This window comes from Typopeltis vanoorti, chromosome 5 (genome assembly GCF_054136105.1).
Source record: "Typopeltis vanoorti isolate ZY-2024b chromosome 5, IOZ_Tvanoo_1.0, whole genome shotgun sequence".
Lineage (NCBI taxonomy): Eukaryota > Metazoa > Arthropoda > Arachnida > Uropygi > Thelyphonidae > Typopeltis > Typopeltis vanoorti.
In genome coordinates, this window is record NC_143553.1 from 17157501 (window position 1) to 17177047 (window position 19547).

The following is a 19547-nucleotide window of genomic DNA, read 5'->3' on the forward strand; positions in this document are numbered from 1 at the left end:
TATCCTTCCTAGCCTATCCTCAACAGAAAGCAATCGGAATCTCTTAAAGCCATCTAACATGGTGCAGAATCTTTCACCATACATACCACTAGTCAACTCATTCCAAAATTTGAGAATCAAACGTTTTCAGGTTCTTTAACTTTACTGCACAGATACAAATCAGTTTATAATTTATTACACCTGTCTTGGAACCACCCCTATATAATGGAACAATCCACTTTCCATTTCCGTGAGATTGTGCAGCCATGATATTTAAATTTGATAATATGGTCATATATATAATCCCAATTCTTCTATTTTTGGATAAATCTTTTATTCTAATTTAATTATTCTGTATTGACACTGATATTTTGCAATATCTTGAGTTCTGCAGTTAACTTCAGCTGGACAATATTCCCACATGCACTGATCATCCAGCAAAATCAACAAAAAAAAAGAAGTAGAGTTTGAGTGTGCAGAGGGAAGGGAGGAGGAGGGAACTGATTGCAAATGAGCAGAAGGTATATGGGAAATTGAATAAACTTGATGTTAGTAAAGTTTTGGGACTTAATATATATCACTGCATGCTTTGATGGAATGTTCCAGAGAGTCAATATCTGCTTTGACTTGCTTGTTTAATATTAGTCTTACACTGGGCCAAGTTTCAAAGGAAAAGTGAAGACAAGACTGTTCTTTATCATAACCTCCATTATGATAAAGAACATAAACTTTGAATTATAAGCCAATTTGTGTATGGAGTTGTGATTAAAGTATTAAAGATGTTAGTGAGAGACAAGATTCAGAGAATTGGATTGACAACAGCAGAATTCTCTTTAATGGACTGCATGGGTTTGCTAAAGGATGATTGTTCTACTTACTTATTACAAAAAGATGACAAATGCATTGGACAAGGGAGATGGATATATACTGTATTATATTTAGATTTTTCAAAAGACTTTGATAGACTGCCATGTGACAAGCTGATAATTAAACTGGAATGAATTGGATTAGATAAGAGATTGGTGTACAGGATTGGAGAGTTGCTGTCTGAGAGGTATCAATAAGTTGCATATGGGGAGGGAAGGGGGACAACTATATCTCAGAAGAGGAGTGTCACTAGCAGCATGGAGCTAAGAGTCTCTTTTGGGGACATTGCTGTTTCACTTGTATGTTAATGATACTGCGAAAGATCTGAATGGTGATATGCAGACCTTGGAAGAACTGTAAGGAGTAGAGGATATTTCTGCAAAAGATCTTAAATAGACTGGGTGAGTAGATAATTCACTGGGGGTTAACAGGTCAAAGTTGCAAAGTGTATGGTTTTAAATTTCTGAAAAGAAAGATAGGATGAAGAGTATATAGTTGGAGGGTATATCTTAAAGGAGGCAGAGAAGATAAAGCATATGGAGCTGATTGTAGGTGAGGACCTAAAATTTAGGGGATGCATTACTAAAATTGTGATAACAGCACAATGGATACTAGCAATGATGTGGAGGTAAGGAGATTATGGCTCATTATAAGGCCTTGATCAGGTCACTATGGATAGCTATGCACAGATTTTGTCACCTAGTTTGGGATGAAGAGATACTGAAAAGTGTCCAGAGGCAGCTGAGAGCAGTTTCTGATCTCTGTAATGTTCAGTATGAAGAAAGATTGATAAAATACAATTTGAAGAGTCCAGATAAGAGGAGGAAGGTGGGGATGTGAATGAGACATGTAAGGAGTTATCAGATTAATGCAGAAGAGGCTGGTTTTTCACAGGATGTGGGAAGACTGAGAGAAAACAATAGGTCATCACTGGAAACCGTATAAGAAGGGTGTGAGCAGGAGATTGAAACAGGTTCTCTGCATGAAGAGCAATCGGTCATTGGAATGCAATGCTTGAGAGTATGGTGAGTGCAGCAATGATGAATGCATTTAAGGCACAGTTTGATGAGATGTGCACGACAGAGACCTCCCATAATAACTCATTGATTCCACAGAGGTCGGATGCTTCTCTTTCATTCTACCATCTATATTCTTTAAAATTAGTTTTATAATTATGTTTCCTTCTATCTACCAAAAATATGCATATGGATGTGTGCACACATATTTCCTTCAGTCTGCATGGCTAATTTTCTCTCAGAAGCTATTTTTATTTTTTTGTTATTCACACAAGACCATTTTTTCCTGTTGCATTTTGTACATCTCATGAGCTTCCTCATTATATCTCCTCCTCCCCATATTCATTCTGGGACATTTCTTTTTATGTAGCTCTTGCTCATTGTTTTTATTCATTCATTTAACATTGCAATTTATTCTTCTACAATGAGTTAGTTTTCATCAAGAACATCCCCACCCCTGATTTACATAATTGGCATGATAATGAAGTACCATGTGATATCAATGTCACGTGCGGCTATTATAAATGAAAATACCTATCCTCTGTATATAATCAGTAAACGTTTGCCAGTAATGGGGAAATGTAGTGATGCAAGCCAATTTGACCGCAGGCAGATAGTTAGGGTCAGGGGAGTAGGTGCCAGTAATTCGGAAACAGCCACACTTGTTGGTTGCTCCCATACTACTGTATCAAGAGTGTAACCAGGACTGCATTAACCATGAACAGACATCCAGCAGAAGGGCTTACATTGGTCAGTCACACATGGTTGATTCTACAGGTGAATGTTGGGTTTCATGACTGGTATCTCAGCAATGACATGCAACAGTCATGCAGATCATCCACCAGTATAACAGCAGGGCTGTTCAACCTATTTATACATGCACCATGTGCTGTACCTTGCTTTGCCTGGGGTTCCACTTTGAGTACCCTTGATGACTTGGCTGTCATCATGATGACAGCCAAGCATTGCAAAAAATGCCTCACATGGGTCAAGGAACATTGGCAATGGACCCTCAACAGATGGTAAAAGGTTCTCAGGACTGATGACTCCTGTTTACTGCTGCATCATACTGATGGCCAGGTTTGCATTTTGCATAAACAACATAAAGCCCTATTCCCTAGTTGCACAGTTGGGGTTCAACAGGCTGGTGGAGGTAGTGTTATGGTTTGGGGAGCTTTTTCCCTGGAACACCCCAAGTGCATTGGTTATCATTTCACAAAGACTGAAACATATGTTCAATTGGGTTACAAAGGTAACCCAATTGAACATATGTGGGATATGCTAGAACAGGATATGAGAACTGCTGATCCTCCATGGAACAAGCGTCGAGTAATGCATGGAGGATGTTCAACACTTTGTGGAATATCTTGCTAGGCATCTGCCAGCTATAATTGCACAGAGAAGTGGACCAATGTGTTATTAGGTGCTGTTATCTCCTTCAAACATTTCTTGATTAATTAATTTTTTTTTTTTTTTATTATTGAGCTCTTGTTCGATATTTTTACTCACACATTTAACTTTGTCTGAATTTATCCTTCTAATTCTGGCAATACAGCTTGTTACTACTCCTTCAAAATTTCCTGATGAAATCCTATTATGAAATGCTAACTTTTGTTTATACAGTTCCTGATGACAGAGCAATATTTTGTATATGAAGTGAATGATAGAGCACTCACAACAGACTCTGGAAATCCATTCCAATCATTCATCACTTGCCTGACCATCCTTGCTAACAACAGCCTTACTTAATTTCCAGGGATACTCCCCCATTCTTCTGAACCCTCTATTGAAGTGCTGAAATATTTCCTTTCATCTATCCTATAAGCATCAGTCCTATCAATCTGTAGAAAATGAAATCTTTTCACCATATCCACTCTTTTCCACCTATCAATCAACTTCTGCAATCCATAAACCCCCCAATCCATCATCGCAGGGAGTATTTCACAGACCACGCACCATCTTATCACTTGTCACTGGATCCTCTCCACCACTTCCTTATCTCCTGGATATCCAGATGATGACAGACCTGAGCACAATAATCCAGATGTGGCTGCATCAAGTTATTAAGAAATGATAAATTCCTTATCTCTACTTGTTAGCGTGTTCTTCATTAACCAAGTAATCCTATAAGCTATCTTGACTACCTTTGCAATATTCCCTCTGAAGCTCAAATGCTTCAGAGCATCCCCAAAGTACAAGGGTGGTCTAAAAAGTTCTCGGCCTAACAATGAAAAAACGGATTTATAATTTCAAAATTATTTTTATTTTTCAACACAATCTCCCTTTTAAGACTAATACATTTATTCCAGCGATGCTACAACACCATTATCCCGTCCCTGTGGTGGTTCTCAGTAGCATCTGCAAAATACCCCTCTACAGCTGCAATTATCTCTTGATTTGAAGAAAAATGATGACCAGTGAGGAAGAGTTTTAGTTTTGGGAAGAGATAGAAGTCAGAGGGAGCCAAATCTGGGGTATAGGGTGGATGTTCCAACAATTCATAGTGCAGATCCCTTAATTTTCCCACTGCCAAAACACCTTTGTGGGCAGGTGCATTGTCCTGATGAAAGATGATATTTTCCTTCTGCAAACCGGGTCTTTTCTCACGAATTTTTTTTTTTTTTGTCTAGTCTGGTTAAAAGATAGGAATAACATTCCTCAGTTATTGTTTTACCCTTTTCAAGATAATGAACACAATGCCTTTAGCATCCCAAAACACTGATGCCATGACCTTTCCTGCTGATGGAACCAACTTTGTCTTCTTTGCTGTTGAACAACCAGCTTCTGTCCACTGTTTTGATTGTTGTCTGGATTCTAGTGTGTAATGGTGAATTCAAGTCTCATCCATGGTAATAAATCGCTTCATAAAATCAGTTTTATTCTTGTTAAAATACTCCAAGTACTGTTCAGAGATTTTCATGCAAGTGCGTTTTTGATCTGCTGTGAGCAAGCATGGCACTCATCTTGTGCAAAGCTTTTTCATTTGCAATTCTTCATGCAAAATATATCCTACCCGTGCTTTTGAAATACCTATAGTCTCAGCAATTTCATGCTCTTTGACTTGCCAGTCATTCAATACCATTCTGTGCACTTGATCAACACTTTTTGGACGTCCTTCATGTGGATTATCTTCAAGGCTGGTATGGCCATGTTTAATCTCGGCAGCCGATTTCTTAATTGTCAAAAACGAAGGAGAAGAGTGCCCATAAACTTTTATGAACTTCGATTGAATTTCTTTTGGCATTAAACCTTCTTTTACAAAGAATTTTTTAACTGCATGATACTCAATTTTATCCATTTCAAGTACTGTTGCTTCAGACAGCTGTATAAAACAGACTATGTGATAGAATGACTTGCAATTTCACATGGATGCTTATGACAAATGTACCAATACCAACTAAGAAAAAAAAAAAATCTTGCTGATAGTGTTGCCATCTATGGTCGAGGCCAAGAACTTTTCAGACCATCCATGTATCTAGTTTCATCAATTTCTTGGAGTATAGAAATTGTTTATATAGTTCCATCAATGTGATGTACAGTTTGTAATCTTTTTATCCCAAAATGTGTAACTTTTCACTATTCCATGAGTAGCAATGAGCTTTGCAGCACATTGCTAGTACCTGCTTTCTCCTGGATTCTGCTCCTACACATGCAACTCTTCATAACTGTTACATCAACCACCAACTTCATATCCATTCAATTTCCATTTGTTCCATGTGGTATCCTGTCAACCACCTCTGCAAAATCCAGCAGTATCATCATGTATTCATTCTGTTAATCAAACTCAACTGTCGTTTTATCATAAAATTTAGTAAATTAATAAGGAATGACCTATCCTTTGCAAAGCCATGCTGCTCTTCTCCACATGCTATCATATTCTTATCCACCCATTCCTGAATTCTGTCTTTGACCAACTCTTCAAGTACCATTGGAGGACCATCACTCCAAAGATAGTGATTGGTCTATAATTTGTCTACTGCAGTCATCGAGTTTCCTTTATGCAACCAAACTATTCTGCTCTTCTTTCATTCCCTTGGAAACTTTACCAGAACTGAGACTTAAGTCAAACAATCTAGTCACAGGAAATGCCGATTCCTTTGAACATTTTCATGATAAGTGAGCTGATATCTCATCTAATCATATGGCCATATTTGCATTGAAATTCTTGCAATATTCTTCCAAAGTATTTCTAATTCATCAAACTCTATTCTCACACAATTTCCTACTGCATTTGTGACATTTGACACCCAAGTATAACATCATTACTTGGATGATAGCCCTTTTCAAGATGGTCCTCATTAACCCAACTATTTTGTCTACTTTTCTCACCTTGCTTCACTAATTTCTTCTCATAATCTGATTTTGCCTTGCTTACTATGCTCGTTGCCTTTCTTGCCTGAGGCTTGTATTGTTTCTGAGGTTCCTGGATCATCTTTATCCTTATATACCTCCACAAGTTTTTCTCCCCCCGCCCCTACTTAATGATACTACTCCTAATAGTTTGTTGCAGGTAGGAACTTTTTTTTGGTAGTGTGTATATCTCTTTGGACCCTAGTAAGCAGGATGAAAGTCTCTTAACAAGTAATGATATTAGAAAAAAGACATTCATGGAAGCATATCTAGACCAAAGTGGGATTCAAATCCATAGTCTGCTGATTGGGAAGGGGAGGTGTTATCCACTCAGCCAACAAAGCTGGTAAATTACTGATGAGTATAACACAGCACTTTTTAAATATAATCATACTTGAAATAATCTTTATGATGAGATCCTCTCACAATAAGTGATATGACTGTCTAGAGGTCTTCATGTTGGAGGCTTAATGGATATTTTACAACACTCAAAAAGAATTAAAATAGAATTTAATACTTCCTATATTTCGTCCTAGTCACTAGGACATCTACGGGGATTACAAAAACAATTAATGTAACATGTACACACAAATCTTACAATACTAAGTCCAACCACGTGGGTGACACTAAAGTCCTATCCAGGTGGAGCTCCCTCTAAATCTAAGGGCGGTTGTAGGTGGCCTGGGATGTAAGGTGGGACCTCTGGTGATGAGTGTTTCCCAAATCTTCGGAAGCTTAATGCAACCGTATTTATTAAGGTTTGGTTGGTTTCTGAGAGCTGCTGCTGCTGCTGCTTCTAAGAAAAGTCTCTCTTTCTTGAATGTGCTGTGGTGGAGCATGGTGGTTTTCTTCCATGATACTCTGTGGGTGGTGTCCAAAATATGGTCAGCCAAGCCGGAATGGCCATAGTTATGTTTGCATATGTAAGACTTGTGTTCCTCCAGGCAGATGGATGCTGATCTGTCTGTCTGTCCAAAGTATGCCAGCTTACAGGAACAGGGTACTTTGTAAACTCCAGGCAGCGAGAGAGGAGGGAGTTGATCTTTCGTAGAACGGATAAGGGTAGCAAGTTTGTGGTAGGGCTTATATGCTGTGTGTAGGTTGTACTTTTTTAGTATCTTGGCTATTTTATCAGATCTGCCAAGGATGTAGGGTATGGTGATGGCATTTTTAAAATCTTGTTGACGAGAAGGACGGGGAATGGGGGAGAACTGATTATTTTTTTGATACTGTGTTCGCTGTAGCCATTGGAGAGGAAAGTGTTGTGTATGTGGTTAAGCTCAGTAGCAAGGGCGGTTCCACTGGAACAAAGATTGTGGGCTCTCTTAGTAAGAGTTTTGATGATGCTATATTGTTGTGAGGGGTGGTGGTGGGAGAGTTTGTGAATGTATCTGCCTGTGTGTGTGTGTGGGTTTTCTGTATACAGTGAAGGCAAGTGTATCATTAGGCAGGCGTGTGACTAAGGTGTCTAGGAAGGGTAAACAATTGTTCTTTTCCTTTTCCATAGTAAACTGGATTCTTGGATATAGGCTATTAAGATGACTGAGAAAGGAGTCTAAAGTGTCTGGGCCATGAGGCCAAATAGAGAACACATCATCTACATATCTTAGCCAGATAGAAGGTTTGAGTGGGGCTGAGTCTAAGGCTTGTTTTTCGAAATCTTCCATATAGAAATTGGCAAGGGGGTGGTGAGAGGGGGGAACCCATGGCGGTTCCCTCTATCTGCTTGTAGATTTTGTTCTTCCAAGAGAAATACCCAGAGTTAATGGCAAAGGAAAAGAGATCTAAGATGTCAGAGGGAAAAACGTTTTCTAGGAGAGATAAGGTGTCATTAAGGGAATATTGGTAAACAAAGAGGAGATATCAAAGCTTACTAATATGTCTGTATTGTTCTAGGTTAAATTTTCTGTGAGGGCTTTAAAGTGGGTCGAGTTTTTTATATAGTAAGTGGACCTTCCGGTTAGGGGGTCAGTGAGTTGGCCAGCTCTTTAGACAGTCTGTAGCAAGGTGCATTGGTGGCATCTACTATAGGTCTGAGTGGGGAATTGGGTTTGTGGATTTTTGGTAAACCGTATATTCGGGAGGGATGGGAGCAGAAAGGTTTAAGTTTTTTCGTGACGTCAGAGGGCCAGGAGGTTACTTTTTTAAGTAAGATTTTTAATTTCTTAACCCCTGTGTTTTTGTGGGGTCGTGTTCTAGCGGGATGTAGGTAACGCAATCGCGGAGGATAATGTTCATTTTGCAATTGTATTCACTGGTATTAAGAACAACTGTGGCATTACCCTTATCTGCTCTGGTGATGACGATACTTTTTTCTTTGTGTAGTAGTGCCTGGAGGAACACAAGTCTTACATATGCAAACATAACTATGGCCATTCAGGCTTGGCTGACCATGTTTTGGAGACCACCCACAGAGTATCATGGAAGAAAACCACCATGCTCCACCACAGCAAATTCAAGAAAGAGAGACTTTTCTTAGAAGCAGCAGCAGCTCTCAGAAACCAACCAAACCTTAATAAATACGGTTGCATTAAGCTTCTGAAGATTTGGGAAACACTCATCACCAGAGGTCCCACCTTACATCCCAGGCCACCTACGACCGCCCTTAGATTTAGAGGGCACTCCACCTAGATAGGACTTTAGTGTCACCTGCGTGGTTGGACTTAGTATTGTAAGATTTGTGTGTGCATGTTACATTAATTGTTTTTGTAATCCCCGTAGATGTCCTAGTGACTAGGACGAAATATGGGAAGTATTAAATTCTATTTTAATTCTTTTTGAGTGTTGTAAAATATCCATTAAGCCTCCAACATGATGTCCTCACAGCACTTAAGTCTCTACACACGAATGTCTAGAGGTCTGATAATCATAATCATAATTATTTCAATTTGGAAGCATCACAGGAAACCACTACCACACTAAATTATGTCATCTGTTTAACACATTCACGCTATGCATCATATGAACTGTATTGCATAGTACACGCTCACCCACAAGATGGGAAGCAACCAATAATCTCATACCTACTGTAAGACGCAATGAATTTTTATGCGAACTTTGGTTCCTCCAGAAAGTAATGTTAGAATGGAAAAGACTTTTTGCTTTCTGGTTGTATAATTTGCCAATAATTAGGAGAAATTATATAGTTATTCATATTTTTCAATTTCTATAGGTGTAGGCATACCATGAAGTAATTCACAAATATTATGCATAACTTTTTTTTCTGGGAAAACTCCCATGTTACTCCTCTTAAAAACTATTATTTTTATGGCTATTTTGCCTGCTTTTGTTATTGGCTTTTCACTCAAGAATTCTTAGGGCATTGCAGATGTATTTTAGAGACAAATATATTTAGCATAATAGAAGAACTTTCGCACATACCTTTTCTTGGATGTTGTTGCCTGTCTTGTTTCTGCGGTGTACATACTTCTGCTGTTATGGTGTTTAAAGGGGAGTGGGCTTAGGCAATGTAGGAGAATTAATTTGAAAAAAAAAAAAAAAAAAAAAAAAAAAAAAAAAAAAAAAAAAAAAAAACTTTTTTTTATATATATAATATATACATAAATTATTTTTAAGGGTGGGCAAAGCGCTTTTTTTGTAGGGTGGGAAAAAGATGAGAAAGGGGGCTGAAATTAGAAACTGTATTTTAAAGGGAAAGGGTTTATGGGAAAAGGGGGCTGGGGAGCGGGTCGATGGGGTGCGAGCCATTTCGACTGTGTGGGTCGTCGTCTGAACTCATGAGGGAAGTGGATGCTATGTCATGTCGGCTTGGTGTTTCTGAATTTGAAGTGTTCATGTTATCGCCTATTGGTCGGAGTTGTGACCTAATTTTTATGTTGTGGAGCTTCCAACACTTGGAGATTATGTAGGGTCGGTGGACGTTGATTGAGTTCTCGTCACATTTTAGCTATAATTTCTGATATTCTAAGCATTGTTTCATTGTCGTGCATAAACTATAACATTCTGCTTTGTGTTCTGAAGATGCTGATTTGAAATTCAGCAAAATACTCATTGTCACATATAAACTATAACATGCTGCTTTGTGTGTTCTGAAGATGCTGATTTGAAATTCAGCAAAATATAAGCCAGTTAATAAACATATTTTTTATAAAATATGTTTGTTTGGTGTTGTTAATACTGTTAAAATAAGTTATGAACCTAAACCAACACCTAAATTCGTCTATTAGATTCATAAATATTACTTTTACATGAAAATTCTACTAAAAATACCTTGAAATTGGCTTGTCTAATATTATCAAATCTCTAACAATGCACCTGCCTACCAGAGATGGAAGGGAGATATATGAAGTCAAAGAAACTACTTCCAGATGCCCAACACATGAAAACCATAGCTCAGAATGAATGTGTTAATAACAAATTTGAAAGAAATGTAAATACAATTATATATATATATATATATATATATATATATACACACATTTAAAATAATCTCACCTGTCCCTGGAACAATATTTATAACTCCTGGAGGAAAACCAGCCTTAACACTGATTTCAGCCAATTTAAGAGCAGTAAGCGGACTGACTTGAGCAGGTTTTAAAACAACAGTATTTCCTGCTGCTAGGCATGCAGCCATCTTCCAGGATACCATCATGAGTGGATAATTCCAGGGTGTAATTATACCACATACACTATATAAAACAACAGAAAAAAAGTTCAGAATAAGTATTTTAAAAATATAAAAAGTGGTAAATGTACTACATACATGATATAACCATTATTGCTCTGCATAAATTTTGTGGCACATCAATGATTACTATAATTTTATTGAAGACTGTCAACAAACATGTACAATGTGCTAATATCATTCAGAGAACAACCAGTCTACTTATTATCCACGTCCATTTTCTCCAGGTTGTACATCATCTTGTCATCTGGCAAAACTATCAAATGTCTTTGAAAAGTCCAAGAATATCACTGTATATGATCAAGACCATCACAAAGATCCTTTATGATGGTCGTCAACACAATCTTCTTTCTATTCGTAACCAACTTCTCCAATATCTTAATTATAACTTCAGATATATGCATACTTGTTTATAATTAGAAACTAATTATGTTTTATAATCATGCTTATACAGTTGCATAATTTTACCATCTTTCTCCTGACCACTGCAAGATTCATTAAACAAAGGTGAAGAGTATAGCTAACGCTTTCATATTTCTTAAAAACATGGTACATCCATTCTGAAAGCCTTATTAACATCCATGTGATTGAATAATTGATACCTCTGATTCTTTTATTTTTAATTCTTGTGTCAAGTAATCCTTCTGAAAGGTGTTGCCAGCATTATTTACTCCAGTATGATATATGCTAACAAAGGGCACATTAAATAATTTCATTAATCTTTTGTCATGGTTATTAAGACCATAACCATCCACTAATGTCACTCTTCTGCTATGTGGAGGGCAAGAGAGTTGCCATATAGCAGATGAATTTGTTGAATTTCCTTTGGTTGACATTGGTCATCACTTCTCAATACTACATTTTCTCCTTCTTTACAATACTTGTCACCTTTCTAACATGAAATTTATACTTCTCATGCATCTAATTATCACCAACCATTTTTACCTTCTCCATAACATCTTTTCACAAAACTTACATGATTTCACTGTTCATTCCTTTCATTTCTATCCTATTTATTCACTTAAATCCTGGTATACAGCATGCTTCTACTTTATCTTCATGCAGATTTGTTCTAGAATGGGCAAGAAGTAATACTCTCACACAAATGTATTCTTTAAGGTATTTAAAAAGTGGGTCCTCTAACTACACTGAAGCAGTACTTATCCTGATTAAAAACATTCAAGTCAGTGAGTCAAAGATTTCAATATCTTTGAATCTTTTGAGTTAATGAATTGGGAACTTATTATGTAATTCTCACACTGATGACAAAAGAGTGCTATGACAGACTACAGAAGCACATGCTTCAACATATGCTAGGATGTAAGGAAAACAGCTGGATTTGAAGAAGGTTTTGGGAAGAGTAAGGAGAAAAAGAAATGGTAAAAGAGTAAGAGTTGCAGTAGAAGTTGTGCAGTTGTGTGCTTGCAGTGTTCCTAGTGCCTGGGCCTGTTTGTTTACAAAATTGTTAAACTTAGAGTGGAGTAAAGTAACTGACGAAGGAAAGATGGTGGCAGTTTTGTCTTTATAAGAGTTTAATTTTGATTTTATTCATTTTCATTAAATATGATGTGAGCTATATGTATTTGCTCGTTTATGTAGATAAATTATGCATATTTAAGGCAGGTAGATGGGGTATGTGTGCGTGTGTGTTCTGAATGAGGACTTGATAAGTGGTAATCTATTGGTATTTGCTCTTTTCCCATTTTGAAAAAGCAAAATAGTGATCGATGATGAAAGCGTGATGAGGAAAACGATGTACAATAACAAGTGCAATTAACAGTAAGGTGATGGGTAGCATTAATGGAAAACAAACATGTATGACTGGTGATAAAATTGACAATAATTGAGAGTGAAAAATGGATGCAAGATTTGAAAGCATAGTTGGTGAAGATGAGGTGGATGCAGAGCGAAATGAAGAGAATTGTAGATATGTATGGAAGAATGAAGATGAAAACGAATGAGGTCATTATGAAAGAGGTAACTAAAGATCCATTAGTGGTGTTGTATGGGGATTCAATTATTAGAGGTGTGATAAATGAGAATATGCACAACGTTTGTTTTCCTGGAGGTAAAACGAACAGAGTTACTGAGGTGTTGGATATGAGGAGTAAGCAAGCCAAAGAGTTGGTAGTGATAATACAATTGGGAACAAGAAAAATGTACGACTGGATTATCAGGAGGTTGTTGAGAAAGATAAAAGACAATAGTGTAAAAGGATATATAGTCAGTGTTCCCGGGTATGGTACGGTATGGTACAGGCTAGGCTAGGCATGTGTAATGAATTTAAAAAAAAGCATGATAGCAAACACTTACAAAATGAAAGAAAATGTCAGCAAGATTGCTGATGATAATGTAGTGGTGGAAGGTCAAGAGAAGAATGAGCTTATTGGGAGAGAAATAGTATATGCTTATGTTGAGTCTTTCATGGGACAAAGAAATCTTTTGCAGAGCCTTAAAAAAAAAAAAAGCAGAAATCTTGTTAACAGAGTAAAAGGATACCTGTAAAACAACAGATCTGAGAAATTTCACTATTCTTTCAGAAACACCTGTGACATAAGGAATGGTGACATGATGGATCACCCTTTGGTGGGCCGATAGCAAGGGAACCATATAGTTATAACCACTTTGCTGACACATGATTCATTAAAGCCATTAACAAAGAAAGTAGACCAGATGTAATTTATTTCCTGAGACAGCAGCACTTTGGTAGAGCATAGAGTGAGCTTGATTTAACAGTCTTTATGGTACCCAATTTCTGCCAATGATGATGATGTGAAAGAGCAAGAATGTAAAGACCAGTATGGATTTTCTTTCTAAAATTTGAAAAGCGAGGGCCACCATCTGGTTGACAGGAGGAAGAGATCTAGAAAGGCAATGTGATCATCTTCTTCTGCCTCAAAAATAAATTGGATCAGCTGGTTGATTCTGCTGATTGCTGTGACAGATCTTGAAGTTCTGTAAGGGAATCATGTCAAACTATATCTGTATCATATCTGTACCATAAGGATAGTTTAGGAGAAAGAGGACTACTGACAGATAAATCTTCAGAATCATTCAGTTTTTCCAGTCACAACAGTTGAAGAATTTATAAAATAAAAACACTAAATATAATGATCATCTTTGTTTTTGTTAACATATCAAACATTTTATAAGTTACATATTCAGAATTGAAATTAAACCACACACACACATACATCTCCATGCAATGCAAAAATTTTAGCTATTTAATACATTATTCCTCCTTATGGTGTAAGGCAGATGATACTTTACTAAACTGGTCAGGGTTATTGTTATATTAATAAAACTAGTTGTTACTAAATATGTTGTTTCTATTCTGGAAGTCCAATGAACAGGTAATAACCACAGAAATATCAGACATCAATAGTGAATTCCTTTTATAATAATTGTACCTACGGGAAGGTTGATCGAGACTATTGGTAGTTTCAATATACCAAAAATGTGCAGGAGATGCATAAGACACGTATTGAATGCTGTCTAGTGTAAGACAGAGGCCAACAGGACAAAATATGCAGCCAGTTGCTGCTGTATACTAGGGAACAGACGGGAAGAAACTCAATAAGGAATGTATTCTTATGGGCAATGAAATGGGGATGTCAGTTTAATGCTACTAAATGTAAGGTATTGAAGTTTGGGATCCATCAATGAAAAGGCAAATACACTGCTGGAGGTGTTGTACTAGAGGAAGAGGAAAAGGCAAGGGATCTTGGGGGTGATGACGATAGAAATTTAAATTTCAAGTTTAAGGGACACATTGTAAAGATGGTGAAGGTAACCCAAGAGGGTTACTGCAATGTTGAGAAGAATGCTAACCAGCAAACATAGAAGAATTGTGGTTCTACTGTAGAAAGGCATAATCAGAACAAAAAAATCTCCAAATTAACCTTGGAGAGGGTGTGCAAAGGTGGATAACAAAAATGATATTAGGAGTGTACAATGTTAGCTATAAGAATAGACTGAGGATATGCAGAATTTCGTTGATAGGTGATATGATGGAGACATTTAATCTGTTGAGGGATAGTTACAGGATTGACAGTGGAGAGTTCTTTCATGTGGTAGATCAAGAGGAAGGGGGCAAGAACAAAAGGGGTGGTTTCTGAAAGCTATGAATTTAAATTTTGAGTAAGAAGTTGAGGAGTGGCTTTTTTGCATGGAGGGTGGTTGGACCATGGAATGTATTTCTTGATACAGTAGTGAGAGCACATGGTTTAAAGGAATAGTATGATAGCTCAGTGTTGTTTAAGATGGGCCTCCCATAATAAGTCTTATGACTCCATGGAGGTCCTGAATAATAACAAGAATATAATAATTATTATTTACAGTTTTGTGTTCATTATACATGTTAATAAAGCAATTTAATGGTTTAATAACAACACAGAAGTAAAAAATTAAATATTTTAATCTAGTATTTCACTTATTAGGGAGATACTGTGTGAGAAGGGTGTATACCAGAAGCATTAGTGAATATAGGGGCAGACAAGTAACAAATAAGATGGCTTGGGATGTAAGGGATGCATCTCAATCTGGAGAAAATTATAGGAGACCTAGAAATAAACTACTACATTTGTTTGCAGAAATAAGCAGAATGGAATGATTGCATTGATAAAGTGTGTTTGCCCAAAAAAAATGTTAGAATAATGGGTATACGCTTGGATAAGAAAGACATCGTAATGGGAATAAATATGAACAGGTATGATGTATGTCAGGAAGGTAGAATGGACAGAAAGTGATAAGTGGTCTTGATGATAGCAGAGGAGATATGTCCATGTAAGTAGGAAACATTGGTAGTGGTTTGGATTTCATGTAATAGAATATAGGGGCAGACAAAGACCTGGCAATGAAGGGCAGTGACAAGGAAATATATAGGAAAATTATTCTAGCAAATACAAAGAGGATGGTCATTATGAGTGATTTCAACTGTGAATGAAATGGAAATTTCATTCATAGTTGATATGAAACTGTGAATGAAAAGGCAGCATTCAGGGGAAAAGAGAATGAATTTCTCAAGTTTTTAAATGACAATTAATTTAGGCAGCGTGTAGCAGAGAGAACACAAGGATCAAGAGTCTCAGATGTAATCATCTCATCAGAGAATGTTATCATAAATGGGGTATCAAATTTTGCTCCAGATGGCAAAAGTTCTCATGAAGTGATCACCTGGGTGGTGGCCAGCACCATGAGAATTTCTGAAAGGAAGGGATATACGTGGAGCTACGATGCTAATGTTTATGAAAAGCTCAGGAGACAACTTGCAATTATATCATGGGATGAGTAATTAAATGGAAAGGAGACAAATGCTTCTTTGATCCTTGTCAAGCTCTATCTAGAGACAAGGTCTGAATGTATTTGAAGCATCATTTCAATTCCCTATCCACCATCACTCAAGTTTTTCTTATGCAACTAAAGAAATCCTAAACAAAATATGACTAACTGTTGAATCTTCTGGAAGATGGTCTAGAAAAGTTTCTTCTGGTTGGTGAATAGAATCAAACCTACACCAGTCTTTCCTTTCTTCTGTAGATGTAGCTTCATAAAGATTACCAGGAGACTATGCAGAGTGGTTTGTTATTTAATAACAAGGGAAAACTATCATTCACCTAAATATCTTGTTCTTCTCTTTCTCTCTTATTTGTTAAAAATGAAAGATATATAGAGAATTTGTAGAATGATACTGAAATTGCCTAAAACTGGAACAGTGTAAAAACAATGATAATTTTGGCACTGCATAGTAACAGAGGCAGCCATTTAGAAACATTTAGAAAAAAATTGATGACAAACAATTTTTCCCCCATCCTAATATGGAGAACAGATTTCACACCATGGGAATCCAAAACTCCAGAACAATTGGATGTTCAGATACTGTGCAACTTACTATATATATATTAACTTAAAGATGCTAAGAAATTATATTCTTGGTTTAATCCTTTATCCAAATGTAAGCAAACAAAGTTTGTGCCTGAAGTAATTTCAGGACTGGGCAACTCATATATAAGAAGCTAATGACTTCGCATCATTTGGCTTAATATCCCATATATAACTAAGCGAAAAAACTTCCAATATCTGTCTCTAATCCAGAGTATTTTAATAATTAGGTGCGATGCCTTTTGGCCACTCATATATGGAAATATTACCTCTGCATTACTTCGACCATGATATCACCTCTGGGTCTACCTCTCACTGATGAGACCTCAATAAAGGTCGAAACGGTAGGGTAGTGACCCTTCCCATAATGCATAGCATTATACATGCATAAGGATATGTGCTTTGCATTATGGGATACTAAGGCAAGTGATGTGAATCATTTACTTCTATATATGAGTCACCCAGTCCTGAAATTACTTCAGGCGCAAACTTTGTTTGCTTACACTTGGATAAAGGATTAAACCAAGAATATAATTTCTTGGCATCTTTAGGTTATAGTATAACCAAGTGAAAAAACTTCCAGTTACTATATACATATATTCAAAACAACTTTCAGATCTGATACTATACAAATAGAAATTCTGCCAACTTCTAGTTACAGAAGTTGGCAGAATTACTGATGTTTAATTGGCACTGAAAAATGTTAAAATTGAATAAAATAAGAACACTATCAAACATACCCAATAGGTTCTTTCCTTGTATACGTGAGATTTCGATTAGGACGAGCATTGTTGATTGGAATAGTGCTCCCTTGTATTTTATCACACCAGCCAGCAAAATACCTCCAAGTGTCAATTGACATTCCAACATGAGTCTTTAAAGCCAATGTGTATACTGCACCAGAATCTAAGCTTTCTATTGTTGCTAGTTCTTCTTTATTCTGTTCAAGAAGATCTGCAAGTCTAATATAGATGTATAAAAAATTACACAATATTAACAAATTGCCCAACTATTTGAAATAATGAACAGAGACAAATCTGAGAGAGAGAGAATAAAATTAATTAAAAATATATAATTTCATTAATTAAATATCTTTTAATATGTTATGCTGGTATGTTTGAATGGAAATATGCAACAACAATATTTTCTAATTTATAATATATTTCAGACTACAGAGTAGAGTACATATAGAAAGGCTTAAGTGCCTTTGATTATTCATAACAGAACTTCACACAATAAACAACACCAAATGAGGAAAAAATACATTTATTAAATTTATTAATATTTTGCTGGTTTTCTACTCAGCATCTTCAGAGCACAATTGTAACTGTGACAAGCACACAGCACTGAAATAAATAAACATGGAAAATAATTCAAGCAGTAACTGAAACTAAAATATTCTTACAAGGCATCCTCTATAGACCTAACCATAAGTAAATTTGAAAAAAGTCAGGCTATCAGGCCTTAAAATGATGGTTTCTCAGACTGCTGGCAAATTAATGCAATGACATTTGTTGATGATGGGAGAGTGCTTCATAGCTGATGCTGATTCTGAGAATAGTTTCTCAGATCTAAAACAACTACTATGTAGTACTGATGTTGAGATCTGATAGTCTGATTTTTTCAAATTAACTTATAACCATATATTAACCATCTGGCCAATGGAGTGCACCAAAGACATTAGTTCAGACTCAGTTACAATTTGAAATTTTTTTCTATTTATATACTTCAGTGTTGTCTACTTGTCACATTTATAATTATGCTCTGAAGATGCTGGGTAGATAACCAGCAAAATCTTAGTAAGCTTACTAAATGTGATTTTTCCTCTTTTAATGTTGTTCATACTGTGAAGCTGTATTATGAATAATACAAAAAGTATACAAAAAAAGTCTGGAGGTAACTTATGTCTGTAAGAAATGAAACCAGTCTTAGGATCAAAGAGGTGGAGTTTGTTTTCCTGATGAATATCTTGGAACCTAAGACTGAAGGCATTACTGAGATCTGGCTCTGAGAAATAGATATTATAACTGGTATTGAGTGTAAAGCAAACAGCATATTCAGGAAAGATAGACAAGATAGGACAAGAGAGAGCATGCTGCTAATGATATCAGATGTGAGTACGGTTAAGGTATAAAGCCACGACTTCAATACTCGAAGCAATTTTCCACGTAGCAGTGAGTTTGAAGATATCTAGTGTAAGGTAGATTCTAACAAGATCAAACATATAGTGGCATGTTGTTACAGACCTGGCAGAGTGATTGCTGGTGACAATGAAATATCACCAAATCAACTTGATCAGTGCTAAATCAGTAATCATTGTGATGATATCTCTCCAACCAGTTGGAGAGAGTGACCATGTGCTTTTGACTTGGAAGATGAATAGACATTATTATTACGGGCGACTCCAGGGAGTCCTTAGACTCATCGAGGAAGGCCCTAAACATCATATCCACACAACTATTCGATATTCTCACAGTATCTATCATACCTTGCCTTGAACTCATTCACTGTCATAGCACCCACAACAGACTCTGGCAGCTTATTCCACACGTTTACCACTCTAAAAGTAAAGAACCCAGCTCTAACACCTTTGCTAACCACACTCTAGCCCAGCTTCCATAGATGTCCCCTAGTTCTCCCACCACCAGTCCTGATCTCAAAACTATCCTCTCAATTAATCCTATAGAAACCCTTTAGCAATTTGAATGTCTCAATCATATCTCCCCTTGTCCATCTATCAACTAATTTCTGCAATCCACAAATCTTCAACCTGTTCTCATAAGGTTCATTTCATAGACCTGCTATCATCT

The 19547-nt window shown here is 36.6% G+C and overlaps 1 protein-coding gene across 2 annotated transcripts in view; it reads right to left on the reverse strand.

The window, feature by feature from the left end:
* The window catches only part of LOC150106251 (mitochondrial 10-formyltetrahydrofolate dehydrogenase), a 654974-nt gene that overhangs the window by 191428 nt on the left and 443999 nt on the right, over positions 1–19547 (reverse strand). For both annotated transcript variants that reach the window (XM_090392273.1, XM_090392274.1), the window contains exons 14-15: positions 17478–17699; positions 10668–10861 (exon numbers count right to left, since the gene is read on the reverse strand). In XM_090392273.1, coding sequence (XP_090248399.1) covers positions 10668–10861; positions 17478–17699 — 416 coding nt within the window. The remainder of the gene's footprint in view (positions 1–10667; positions 10862–17477; positions 17700–19547) is intronic.